General features: G+C 42.8%; 1 protein-coding gene across 4 annotated transcripts in view; it reads left to right on the top strand.

Annotated features, from left to right (window-relative positions):
* CREB3L2 (cAMP responsive element binding protein 3 like 2) overlaps positions 1–14,236 on the top strand; it is a 74,658-nt gene that overhangs the window by 29,970 nt on the left and 30,452 nt on the right. For all 4 annotated transcript variants that reach the window (XM_064737964.1, XM_064737957.1, XM_064737979.1 and 1 more), the window contains exon 2: positions 8,431–8,647. In XM_064737964.1, coding sequence (XP_064594034.1) covers positions 8,431–8,647 — 217 coding nt within the window. The remainder of the gene's footprint in view (positions 1–8,430; positions 8,648–14,236) is intronic.

The following is a 14,236-nucleotide window of genomic DNA, read 5'->3' as shown; positions in this document are numbered from 1 at the left end:
TCTGTGGGTTCCTGTGTGGATTTCTGCAGAGTCAAAGCTCTACAGGTGCAATGTGGGTGTCCTGAAGTATCCATCTCATGGTGCAGAGGACCTCTGGGGGTGGCTTTAAAAGGCAAGGCTTTTGCTGTGGGATGCGTTTGGTGGGGCTGGCTCATCTGAAGCAGCACCAGTGTCATGGCTTCAAAAACCATGTTCTTTTTCAGGTGCAGGGTAGGATGTTCTTGGTGTTGTCATCATCAAGCACTGTCACACTGCTCTTCATGAGCTTGCTGGGGCAGCAGCAGGTTTGACATTAGACTTGCTGCAAACTGGGAATGTTTTGTCAGTCAGGGACGGGATGATGGCAGCTGTTGATGAAGTCCTAGCTCTGGTGCATCCATGGTGTCTGGGCTTAGTGCAGCTCAGGGGAAGGGTGAGAGGTACATCACATCAAACCCCAGGATGTTTCTGCTGGTAAAGCAAGGTAGAGGACTTGTTTGGAAAGGTGCTTGTTTGTGGTTGTTTGTTTGACTCTCTAGTGAGATCACTGGAAGAGTATTAGACACACAACCAACTCTTTTAGCGCATGATACTTAATGTGTAAGCCTCAGTGACAGCAGCACTGAACACAAAGTCCTGCCAGTGTGTTTCTCCCTCTGCCCTGATAGCAGATATCTGTGTGATAGACAGGCAGGGTCTGAACCCTCTGGCAGCTCAGGTCATTGCTAGCCAAAGGCTGCTGATCCTTGAGCTCTGCAAGGGTTGGGCAGCTCATCCCCCTGGGTAGGGCAATATGACCTGTTGATTTCTTTACATTTGTTTCACAGAAGCACTGCATTTTTTATTTTCCCTCCACTGTGCTCAGGCACCTGTTTCTTGAGTTCAAGAAAGGGTATATGTTTGTGTTGTGGTTTTTTTTTTTTTTTTTTACTATAAACACATCTGCAATCTCAACCATTATGTGTATGAATTTTTTGGTAGTTTTTATAAAAGCTAATTCATATTTTCCATAATCAACGTATGATGTCTGCATTTAGGCACTTGATAGTCTGACTCTTTAAAGCTGAAGAGTGCCTAAATAAACATTGAGGAGTTTAAATTTGTGTCTTTTCAAGCCTCAGCTTCTGTTCTTGAAAACAAACAAACAATGCAGCAGAACATCCCCCAACCAGTACTGTAAATCTGTAAAACAACTCTTTTGAAATAACATGCCCAATCTCTCCTTAAGCTGCCAGTACTGATCATAAAGCCTTACTTATTTTATGGTAACAGACAGCTTTAATTAAAGGGCAGGATTTTGATGGGTAGTGTGTAGGTTTGCAGCCAGCATTAGGAAGAAGAAGGAATGATGGCTCCTGCAAGCTGGAACCCTGCCATTTAAACTTTGCAACCATTAAAGAAGAAACACTTTTGAAGGAAAGCATCAGGATTTTTATTTTAAATGTCAAGTGTCTTGTCAGTCAGGACTAGCAAACACTGCTGATAGAGCAGGAGTTGTTTCCTACCTACATCAGTCAGACTGGTGAAGGATCCTCCTTTGGAAGATACTAATTTGGTCCTCAGGGAGGAGGATGCTGAGAACACTTTAAACATGAAACACCTGAACTGGAAAGCATCTGTGTTCTGCAGGAGGTCCCCTGCACTAATGGGAACCTAGATGTGAAATTATGATTTTTCTGAGGTTTCCTAGCAGTATCAGTGGTTATCTTTTCCTCCTTCCTGTTACAATTCTAAAGTCTGCTGGGAGTTGGACTTGATGATCTTTATGGGTTCTTTCCAACTTGAGATATTCTGTGATCTCTAAGATACATGCAGGACTAGTGGATTCTGTTTAAAATACAGGAACTGTGCTGGCTGTGCCCTTTACAAAGGGCTCATCTGTACCCATCAACAAGGGATGCTGTTGCAGGAGGCCTGAGATGTATTTTCTTTGCTTTCATCCCCTCCCATTTCCATGCTGAGGGAAGATGTTAAATTAAGCCAAGTGCAGTGTGCCCAACTGATGTAAAACTCTCCTATATTGTTAAGATCTGTCTCCTGTCAAGAAGGAACTGGAGCAACCATGTTCTTTGAAAATGGCTCTAAGTTGAACCAGCTGTGCAGAGCAAAATGTGTTATCCCTGAGTGCTGAGCTCTTGGGCAGCAAAGAGGGCCATAAATGCCCACCAATGAATTGTAAAATTTGTATACAATCTGAAAACTTTCTTCACTGTTTATTTTTTGGCTTAACCCTGTGAGTTCCACAGAAGACACTAGTTTGATGTGAAACTTGCAGTCAATCCAAGTTCCTTCCATAGAGCCTGGAGGTGTAGCTGGGGTGTAACCAAGCAAATTAATATTATCTCACAGCAAATATTTATGACTGGCACTGCGTGGCTGGAGCATGGGGGAAAAAAAACCCCAAACAAACCAACCAAAGATATTTTTCTTCACTACACAGCTTTTAATACATAACTGGTCCCTTTAGGTATCTTGTGTGGGTGCTAAAAATCATTGGAGACCCCAGTGGGTAAGTTTTGGAAGCTGAGCTCCCCTCCCTGCGTGGTGTGAGCCAGGCTGGCTGGAGGTGGCAAGGAGAGGCTTGTCCCTACTCTTGGTGGCTTGTGAGATGCAGATGGGTCAGTCAGGCCTGTCCTGCAGCTCTGCAGTCACTGGGGTAAGGAACTGTGACCCTGCTGCTCACTGGGTCAGGGGAAGGGCATGGGGACAAGTAATGGGGAGGTTCAGTGTTCTGTGCTTCTGCTGCTCAAGCTGGTAAAAAAAAATAAGGCATTGGGGGGTGGGGAAAGAGCTGAGAGGAAAAAACAGCTACATCTGACCTGAGAGCCTAATCCAAATGCTTACTTGCAATGCAGAATTACTAATGTACTTTGAGGTCTCAGTTGGGGACTCACATGGGGGAGCCTTCTTGAAGGGATTCCAGCTCACTGACTCACTGCTCTTGCCCCAGTGACTCACTCCTCTGGCTTTGGCTTCTTGGGAAGGGGGTGGGAAACAGCAAAACATGCACCCAGCCTGGTGAAAAGATCCAAGAGCTGTGCACTGGGAGAAGGGCAGGGAGTGTGAGAAGGATTTTCCTATTTTGCATGACTCCCAAGAGGCTTGGGCTGGGAAGGAGCAATAGCATCCTTTTCTCTTCTTGCAGACAGTGGACTTGAAGGACTGAACTTGAGGGCTGTTTCTCACCCTTGCCTCTACTGCACGAGGGCTTCTTTCTTTCTTTCTTTCTTTGATTTTTGTTTTTCTTTCTTTTAACCCATATTTAGTCCTCTCTAAGAGTTTCATTTAGGTTTTAGTTATGTTTTTAAATACAAAATATTTTTTTGATGGGAGTTGTTAAAGAAAAAAGTGAAGAATATTTTGGAAGACAGGCAAAGGAGTAAGCATGGTTCTTGGAAAATCCCCCTGATAAGTTAAAAAAATGCATGTCTGCTTTGCTGGTTGTAGGGTGGAAATATTTGAGTGTTTGCAATGGAAATGTGTGCATACATGTGTACATAATGGGGTGGATTATAAGATTTGCTCAGCATGAACTTCAGCATTTCCAACTGTGTAACCTGAGCAAGTTGGGAAGATGTGCAGATTTAATTACCCTGTAAATCTATTAGCTCTGAATTTCCTGGCATTTGTTTTGCTTATGACACAAGCTGTATGTTATTCACTTAGTGGATTTCTTAAAATCTGTCCACGGTTTTTTTTAGTGCTTAAAGTGAGTAAATGCTGGTGTGAGAGTCCAAACAATTGTGTCTGCTCTTACAGTGGAACTCATTGCTGGTTTCAAATACCAGTTTTGTGTTACTCTTCATATTCTCCCCCAAATGAGCGAATTTCAGTATAGTTACTGAGGAGACATTAAATGATTTTACAGTATAATAAAGACATAAACCCAGGCTGTTTGTACCTACAGATGGATGGTGGGATTAATTTTTTTTTGAGTGCCTGTTGTGTACCTGACTGTTCCTCCTGCAGAGGGGTGACAGATCCCTTCAGATGCGGAGATTTTGGGGTGAGCCAGGAGGGAGCCACTAACACCCAGGAGGGTGGTATCTTGAATTGGTGGGTGTTCATAACCCTGGCATGTTGCATGGTTGCCTTGCCCTGGTCTGCTGGGAGAGCTGGGCTTGTTTTGCAGTGTGCAAAAGGTGCTGTCACTGCAGCCCCTCTCTGGCATGGCTCTGCTGGAAAAGGTGGGATTGTGCTGCTTCAATTGGTGTGTGGCACTTGCAGCTGATGCAGTGCGTTTTCCAGGCTCAGCAAAGCCTGCTCCTTGTTTAAAAATTTAAATATAATTGGGAGGTGTCATTTTGGGCTCTTGACTTCTCTGCACTCCTTTTTTAATGAGTTCTTAGAAAGTCAATTTTCTGAAGATGACTTTAATTTTTAGGCATGGTAGTGTCGTCTTCAAGCAACCAACTGGGCTGGTGCTGCTCTCATCTGGCTTCAGGTCAGCTAGTGGAGAAGCCAGCACTGCCATGCACCTAGCAAAACCTGAGTGCTTTGCTTCACAGACCTTCATTTGATCAGACAAGAAGTAAAAAAGCCCCTGGTCCCTGAGGCAGCTGGAGAAAAGGGCCTTTGTGTGGCAGGAAGGGGCAGATGCTGTGCAGAGCTGCCGCCCGCGGCACAGCTGGTGCGCAGCCAAGTGCTCCTTTCCAAGAGCTGCCCAAAAATCCCCTGTGCACCCGGATGTGGGAGCTTTCCTGTGTTTGCTCACTGCAGCAGCATGGCTGGAGTTGTTTGTGTTCCCAAAAACACCCAGGATGTAGGCACGAGCCAGTGTCCAGGCAGATGAGTGCTGAAACTCCTCAGGGCTGCCTTTCCTTCCTGTGTGTAAACAGGAGTGCTGCTGTTTTGTTTTTCTGTTCAGGGTTCTGGGGGAAAGGGGAGGTGGAAGATAAAGTTACATCTGTCCTAAATCCCTGACTTTTTACAGAGGTTAAAATCCTAGCTGAACACATCTCTTTGCTATGTGGTGAGAACAGTTTAATAATTCAAACAGACTCCTTGTACTAACACATGTCTGCAATTAGTGCTGGGGCTGCCAGTGGGGTGTGAGGATAGCAGGAATCTGGCAGCTGAGCTGTCTGCAGAGGTATTAAGAACAAAAAGGGAAAAGAAGAAAAACAAAAGGCAGATTCTCAGTGCAAGTGCTCTTTCCTCTGTTTTTTAAATTTTTGTAAAGGTGAACTCTCTGGGTCAAAGATGCACAGCTGAAAGCTGTAGACAAATAATTTCTTTCTTTTGCAAGCAAATTTATCTACAAGTTCTAAGGGTCAAAGTCTCAGTTTCCTTCCCAAATTGCCCTTTCGTGTTCCTGAGCACAAGGGAGGTTGCTACTGTGTCAAAATTGAGGGTTGGTTATTCTGGGGCTTTCCAGCTATGGAAGTGGCTGATGACTGCTGAGGTGCCTGTGGAAACAGAGAGGAGGAGGAGAAGGGGTGGCAGTGGGAGAATGTGCTTTGAAAAGAGAAGGAACAGCTTAGGTGGAGGTGGAAGTTTTGGGGAGCAAGAGGTCTGGCTGCCCCCAGATGGTTTCTGCTTTAGCTGCTGCTCAGATGCCTTTTCTTCTTTAGTTCTCTAAGCAAACATTCAATGAGACAATTGTTTTATTTGGGACAAAAAGTGATCTAGCTTTAAGCATTCACTGTAGTAGAGAAGTGTATCACATCTGAAAAATTCCTGTAAATCAAGGAGCCTGTGATTTTTTAAATCAATTTTTTAAATCATCCCTAAAATGGTCTGTTTGCTGAGTTCAGTAGCTGCACAGTCTGACCTGTGGCAGTCTCTATTGGCCAGTGTACAATGTTACATCACAGAACATTAAAAATAAACTTGATACTTATAATGAAACTAGAAAACCATTTTAGAAACCAACCATTTATTTGCTCTCAGATAATTCTATTATAAATGCATATTCTTTTCTTGCTCACAGCTTGCTGCTTTGCAGCTGCACGTGAAAAGGAGAAAGCACAAATATTGACAAATGTGTTTAACAGCCTTCCCCTCCTTGAGGTCCTCTTTCTCTCTGGTTTTCTGAAGTTGAATGTTTGTTTCCTCCTTTGCCTTTCCTGAAGTGGTTTGAGTAAAATTCCCCATTCAGAAAGGAGAAAAAATAAGTAAAATCTGATGGGCCTAACTTCAGTCAAATGGAAAAGTAAAATAACATTTGATAAGATTTCATTCCATATCAAAGTAGTAATAGGCAGAAGGCTAATAAAAATCACTATTTGTGAATTTGCCAAAAATAGCTGAGTAGCCTGTGACCATGTTTCTTTAAGCTGAGTCTGTTAAGTTATAGCATCTAAATAGTGAGACTAAGTCAACACATAGGTATGATGTTTTCAAAGATGACATCCTGAAATTGGATGATGCTGGTGGTAAAGCAGCTGCATGTGGAACCATGGTACAAATACTGCAATAGCCATATTCCAGCATCTGCTACTCATCAGTCAGAGTAATGCATGCAAGAATTAGAACGAAGGAAATGCTCCAGCTTTAGGAAAATATGTAAACAAATATAATTGACTCTTGCCATTGCTCCAAATGAAAAGAAATGTGTAGACTGGGGGGAGAAGCATTGTCCCTAAGAAAGGCACTGCTTTTTTATAGGTTCATCCTTGACTTCTTTCCTGGATGGGAAGTATTTTTGTGCCTTGTTTACACATTAATGGCTGCCTGCCCTGTTTTATTCAGTGTCTTTATTGATGTACCAGGATGTTCAACTACTCTTGTACATCCTTTTTCTTTTTTCTTTGCATAGTGGGGTGTTGTAGTTTATATCCTTATTGGGAAGCACCTGGTTGTGAAGTGCTAGTGAGTCCTTGGGTATGAAAATTAAAATAAACGAGGCTTTCTAAGGTGGTCACGACCTTCTTGCAGAGTCCTCTAAGAGTTTATTAGTTTATGACTTACAGTAAGTAAATATGAGCCACAAATCTGTTTTGCCATTTGTAAAGGCTTTTCTTGAGCTAGTTTGTAATTCCAGCATAGCAGCTGTGGTCCTCTGTTTATTGCCTTGTATATTTTCTTTTCCTCATTGTCGGTCAGAATTGACTCAAGACTTACTGATTTTGAAAAAAGGCACAGTTAGCATTTGGAGGAGGTGCTTGAACATCCAGGAGCTCTGTGAGAGCCAGCTGTGCTCAGGGTTTTCAGCATGAGGCTTCAAGGCCACAGGTGCTGCTGGAGCTGTGAAATGTGAGGGTGTGAGCACACTGCTTCCCTTGTGGGTTTGCACAATATTGACTTGTTTAATTCTCAATTTAGCCTACAGGAAGCTGAATCTTGAATTTCAGTGTTTGTTTCTGCAGGAGAGAGCACGATGAAGAGCCAAGATCAATACTGCTTGCAAAAACTAAACAGATCAAACAAACTTGGACTTTTATAGCATGGTGCCTGAGCTGACAAAGATTCCTATATAAGATGCTAGATAATGGCTCATTGTTCAGAAAATCTCATTAAAATTCACTATGCAAGTATTTTTATCCAAAAATAGAATTCTTTGTGTCAATGAGATGAACAGGAATGCTTTGTTGCAGTGCAGATTTTTCATCTGTCTAAGATGTAGTTTTCTGATATTGGAAAGAAGATGAAGAGACAGAGTTTTTGGCTATTGATGGGAACTGCATTGGAGTTGGGAGGAAATAGATTGCAAGGTTTGGTTTGTGCTCATTTTGAATAATAAACAAACATGGAATTACTCTGCTACATACAGATCTAACATGTGCTGCTGGTGTAAGGAATTCAGTGCAATAGATAAAGTGGTAAATTAGTACTGGCTGTCAGGAGCTTTAGCTCTGGGGCCTAGAAGCTGGATATGGGCTCTAGGTGGAATGCTACTTCTAAAATAGATACATAAATCAACCAGGAAACCCATTTTATAGCAAATGTGTTAATTGCTTGGCTGTGGATGTGCATGGACTCGTTTTCCTGGAGCACACGGAGTGTTCTGCACAGCTAAAACAGTCATATGTGGTGTCAGTCTGTGCTGGAATGTGTTTCATTTTTCTTCTGTGCTTCAGTGAACATTAACCCCCTACGTTCTATTCCATAGACAATATGTTCTGGTGATAGATCCTGCAGGATCTTTCACTCTGTCTGAGGGAGATATGCTTTCCCATTTTTCCCACTATGGTGCACTGTAGTGAGTACCTTTGGTGTGGCAGGAGCAGACTGCTTCAGGACATGAGTACCATGCTTCCATTTGTGTTGCAGTTCAATGAGAGGCTCTTCTGTTGCAATGCATGCCTCTGAGAGGACTTTTGTTCTAGCTGTAGCTCTTCAGCTTGAAGCAGTGGTTGGAGGAGGAGGTTGTTAGACAGGGCTGGTAGATCCTGCTGCTGACTGGCACGGATGACCAGGGCACATATAGAATTGTTCTCATCTATTCCCTCCTGGAGATGGCATGACCGGCAAGGAGATAAACTTTCCCCTGCTTTTTTGTCTCCACAGCACTTCACAGAGTTCCTGGATGAATTTTCACCTGATGTCCTAGGCCAGCTGTTGAATGATCCCTTCTTGTCTGAGAAGAATGAAATCATGGAGGTGGAACTGTCCCCAGCATCGCCAGCACCCCTCATCCAGGCTGAGCACAGCTATTCCCTCTGTGGGGACTCCCGACCCCAGTCTCCCCTGACCCACATCTCCACTGATGACAACTTCAATGAAGGTACAGCACACTGAGCCCAGGTTCTTTTGTTGTGATGATGCAGTAATGAAATGCTCCTGGTGGAACTGTGGCTGTGGAAAATGGTGATGCATAGAAATTGATGAAAACCCACAGCATTTTTAACAGCTCCCTATAATTCAGCAGTTATAAACTGCTGGAGAGGAAAAAGGAGAAAGGCAAAAATGGTGGGAGGAGGAGATCCAACCTTCTTGTTCTGGTATGAAGTGGTTGGTGGAGGAGCAAGACCATGAATATCTGGTAACTACAAGGAATAATTGCAATGCCAGACTCCTAAAAATTGGTTTATCTTCACCATTAGCTTTACAGTACAAAGCAGTGGAGTGTTAAGCTGCATTAGAATAAAAGGGAGAGAGATTAGTGTTTTTGGCTAAGCATTGACCAGCTAAACTGTTTGTGAAGATCCACCAGACAGGTCTTCAAAGACTGACAGTTTTGTAGTCCAAAATGTTCGGTTGGAGCAAGATGAAATCTTTTAGAGATTTGACAAGAGGACAACTAATAAAACCTGTGAGAAGGATTTTTCAATGTGAGACAGGATTTTTGGAAATAATTGGGAAATACAATCTACAGAAAGTTTTCAATTTTTCTATTTCCTAGCTGTTTTATAGGAATATTTTTAAATTAACACACACAGGAGATATTAATTGATGAAGGGAAAGCAAGCACAAGGAACATCAGAAACCAAGCTTTTCTGGAAGTTAAGTTAGGGAGAGTTTCAAATTAGGCTAAAAGTGAGGGGAGTTTCCTTTGGGGAAAATTCCTGAAGAAATTCATACTGCTGAGACCAGTGTAATAGAGCTGTAGTCAAATGATGTTTTAAAAAGCCAAGAAACATTAACAAGTGGGTTTAAAAATAGAAAATGAATGGAAAACATTTCATCTTATGTTCACTCTGCAGAGTGTTTCATAAGAGAGGAGGAGGAGTTGTTCTTGGTGTTTGGGATTTTATTTAATCCTAACCCCAGAATCATGCTCATGACCATTCTGCACCTGTTGACTTCAAAAGAGTGAAGCTCAGAGAATTACTTAAGGAAATTGCAGTATTAGAGTGAACCTGGCTGTCTGATAGATATTTAAAGGCATCACCCTGATGGTTTTCCATTCCTTGAATCTGTGAGAGCAGGAAAAGAGGATTTTGTGGATGGCAGTAGCAAAAAAGAGACATTTATTTCTGGACTTTGATATATATAGAATTCCAAAAGTGACCATGGCTTGGAGGATCAAATTGCCAGTTCTCCAACCACACTGGTCAAACCAACAGTCCATCAATTCTCTCTTCCTTCAGAAAGGAATGCAAAACAATCATTATCTACATGAAAAGTGCATGAGAAACTCCATTACAAAAATGTAAACATCAAAAAGCTTAGAAAAACTTTAAAAGAACAGAGCAACACCCCCTGCCCCGAGTCTTCCACCACCTTTTTGAAAATGTTTAGTGTTTCCTCTCAGCCAATGTTATTTAATGTTTCATTTCAGCCATTATGGTGGAGTAATTGGTTGCTCTGATTCCATTTTCCTGCCCGCTCCTGCAGGGGAATGAGTAATTTCTGCTGGGAGCTGTTTCTTGCTGGCCTCTGCTTGGCCATTACCGTAATTTCTGCAACTGCTGAATTGACCTATTCCTGTAATTGTAAATTTTACATAAAGTTTTTTCTAAAAAGAGCTAGAACTGTAAAACTTTGGAAACTCATAAGTTTGGGTTTAACTTTTCCGAGAAGTCCTGTTAAGTTCAAGGTGAGCACACATTTAAGTGTCCATAAAGTCAAGGTCCAAACACTGGTATTCCCCATTTACTCTTCTGACTTCACTGTATTGAGGCCATTTCCCCAGCTTTCTACAGAATAACGTTTTGGAATACTTGCAGCCTGTTGCTAGTGTGGGCTCTCTGAAGGTATCAATTTTAAAGCACATGTGTACAAGACATCTGGCATTTAATGCATTACTTGGTTTCTTCCCATGATGAGAATCTATTCTTAGATTCAGTTTTGCATAAAAGATATTAAAATTACTACTTTAAAACCTTTGCATAAAAAATTTTAAAGGTACTGGAGGGAGAGAGATTTCCAGGCTTAACCTGCCTGTTTGCAGCTGGCTGATCACTTTCGTTTGCCTGAAGTGGTGAATAAGGCGTATGGGGAGGGCTTCAGGCTGCAGCATGAAAAAGGAGGCTGTGTCCTGTGTACAAACTGTCCACACCAGCTGCACTGCCACCTCTCTCCCACCAGCTTTCTGCTTTCTAGTTTTGGGCCCTGGGGTTTCTGAAACAACTGCAGAGTGGCTGTGGAGGAGGACAGTGGGTAGCTGTGGAGTGGAAAATGCTCTTGAAAGGACATGAAGAAGCTGGGAGTAGGGCTGATGGGTAAGGGAGATCTCATCTCAGCCTGTTGGGGCACAGAGTAATTTCTGACAGCTGTAAAGAAGTAGGGAAAGAAGCCTGATTTTTCTGTTGTGGTTGGGGCAGGTTTGTCTTCAGTTTTCCAGTCTCTGCAGCCTTCTAGAAAGGGAGGGCTGTGGGTCAGACAGCCAGGAGCAGGGCAAGACCCAAGTTTCAGCAGGCACTAGGGTTATTCTTGTGACTAACAGGCTCAAGAGTGTAGGCCCTTTCCCTGCCCTCCCGTGATTGATCTTGTTAGCTGTGGGCACAACTTTGGGATTGTGCTGTCCCTTGTTTTGGGCATGTGAGATGCATGGATGACAGAGCCTGCAGCATCTCTGTGGGGCTCCTCATCCTCTGAGACCGGTTCAAGTGCTGGGGGTGTGTTGTGGTGCATGTGTATTTGATTTTCCTGCTGTTTTTCACTTTGTGAGCCTGGCAGGGCAGAGCCAATGGACACTGGCCAGTCACTTGGGTACTGTGTCTCAGATTGTGCCCAGGTTGCTGGGTGCATTCCTTCCTCAGTCCCTGCAGGGCTCTGCTTTTGGGGCTGGTCTGGGTCCCCACCTGCCCCTCCTGTTGGTGCTTTCCTGCTCAGGAATGCTTTGAAATTACTTTTGGATGTGAAGAGGCTTGTCTTGGCTGAAGGTTTGACAGACTGATTGCTGAAATGGTGTGTTTGTGTTTTACTCCTAGCTGTGCCAAAACTGGGGCTGGCCCCAGTCTGTAACCTGTATTGTTACTGGGTTTTTTACTGCTGAGGTTATGATTTTCTGTAATGTGCTTTTAAAACTCGAATTTTCTTTTTCAACTTTTCAACTTCAAGTCCATCTCCATACATAGTTTGAAAAACATAAACAAATAAGAAACCCAAGCAAAACTCCCAACACCATGGCTCCCACTTTTCTCCCTTCAACAATAAATCCATCCCTCATCTAAGGCAGGACTATGAAAAACCCTTGCTTAGGTATGGCAGTCACAAGCAGTAATCAGTGTCATGTGCTGTTTCTGCATAGAGGCACCTCTGGGCTTGAGCCTCAGGTTGGTCTTCATGTGTTTTATTTGTATCCATGTGTATGCATGCATTTAATGTATATGTGAGTCATAAGAGTTTTATTATTTGTATTAGGTTATATTACACATCCTAATTTATTTTCTGTATATAGAGAGGTACAATGTCCTGCTACTGCCTGTTTTTGTCCAAATACTGAATCTATGTAATGTGAACAATGAAATTGGGAATTGCTGCTGCCCGGACTTTAAAGAAAACAAAAATGAAAGAAGAAATTCACTTGTGCTTTCAAAAGTTGCTGTCAAAGCCATACTGGTAATTTTTTTAGGGCATATTCCTGCAACTTGTTTTCTGTGTATTTTTTTTTCTTTTGTGTGTTTATTTAGGAAATGAGGAGAAAGCCGTTTAGTGGGAGTGGCCTGTGTTTGTATTGATTTTTATGTGGAAAGGTAGCAGTCAGTCCTTGTCACCATCTGCAGTGTTAAAGTCATAGAAACATAGAATACTCTGTGTTGGAAGGGACCCATCAGGACCATCAAGTCCAGTTCCTGACCCTGCACAGGACACCTCAAGAATCACACCATGTGCCTGAAAGCATTGCTCTGTATGAGAACAACTAAATTCATACCAGAGTATGAGAAGATTTTTGAACTTCTGTATATCTGGGGTCCACAGTCTCAACAGATCACTCTGCATCAACCCTGTAACTCCTACTTGAGCAGCAGCATGTCTGAAAAATGCTAGTTTTGATTTAGAGGTGGGCGTTTACTTATGGTTACTGTTAATTGTCAGCTTTATTTGCAGTCTGGCCTCCAGTTCCACACAGATGAGATCTCATTATAGCCTTTGTTTCTTTTACAGAACCATCTGCTCTCTGAAACTTCTTTTCCTAGGTGTTTGTAGGCTGTGATTAAGTTCTCTCTTGACTGCTGCTTGGATACAGCCTAAATGAACTGCACTTCCTTGGTGTTTCCCCTTAGGTGGAATCTTCTGGATCTTCACCTGTTGCTGTGCCTTTCTCAATACAGGGACCTTTGTAGTTTCTTTTTCAAACTCTTTGTCAAGTGACTACAGGAACTGATTTCCCAGGAATAGTTTCCCTGATGATGCGTGTTACAGGAATACTCCTCCCACTTCCAGTCCTGCTGTTTGTTAAATCAGTGATCTCATTTTTTCTGTACTGTTGCACTGACAGCTTGTGCTCAGTTAGTTATGTACTGTGAACATCATGTCCATTTTCACGTGTGTTGAAGCCTTAATACAGATCTTAATACAATTTTTCGCCTCCCACCCCACACAGCATCTGTGTGGGGTGGGAGGAGAAAAAATGGGTCCTGAGAGAGAGAGAGAACTTTGGTTTTATTTGACCACGGTGCTTCTGTGGATAACGTTCTCATACTTGAAAAGAAAAAAAATCATAATCTTTTATAGGATATTTAATGTTATCCAACTTTAAGGCTGTAAATCCAGCTACTTACTCAGTCTGTGCCTGATTCCCATATATAAAAATATGATAGATTTTTGTTTCTATCTTAATAACTTTGATAGTTATGCAGATTATCTGTGGGTTTTACGTGGACCCCATGCTGGTCAAAGAGGGGATGCTGGTATGAACGATGATCATTTGTTATGAGAAAAGCTGTTTCTGCTGTGTATTGTAATTACTGTGTATTACTGCTGCTTATCTTTGCCCCTTTATTGAATTTTCCCTTCCTGGCACTTTAGAAAGGACCCTAATGTTTGGTAGTCAAACAGTCTCTCTTTTGTCACAGCCCTTCTGAGGGCTCCGGTTTCGTTATTTGCGGTGGGAGCGTGTGCGCGCCGGGAGGGGGAAATGCCATCTGGAAAATCTGTAAGAGGAGCTGTTTGTGGATGAATGTGGGCTCTCACCTCCCAAAGGGGAGAGGGGGAGAGGTAGAGGCGTTGGAGTTCAGCATTTCAGGCAGAATAAACAGGGCTTGTGTCTGACAGGGAGTGTTATGTGAGCCCAGAGCTGGGCACTGAGAACCATCCAAACCCAGGGCAGTGAGAAGGAAGCAGTTATTTCTCCAATGCATATTTCTCCAAAGCTGGGGACACTGAACTTCCTTCCCTGCAAGTAACATGTCCAGCAGCATGCCCAAAATGTATGCATCAGAAGCCCTTTTGGGCTCATGGTGCAGAGGTGCTTCTCTGACAGATC

This window comes from Zonotrichia leucophrys, chromosome 1A (assembly GCF_028769735.1).
Source record: "Zonotrichia leucophrys gambelii isolate GWCS_2022_RI chromosome 1A, RI_Zleu_2.0, whole genome shotgun sequence".
Classification (NCBI taxonomy): Eukaryota; Metazoa; Chordata; class Aves; order Passeriformes; family Passerellidae; genus Zonotrichia; species Zonotrichia leucophrys.
The sequence above is the reverse complement of the archived record's forward strand: the minus strand, read 5'-3'. Positions and strand labels throughout refer to the sequence as shown.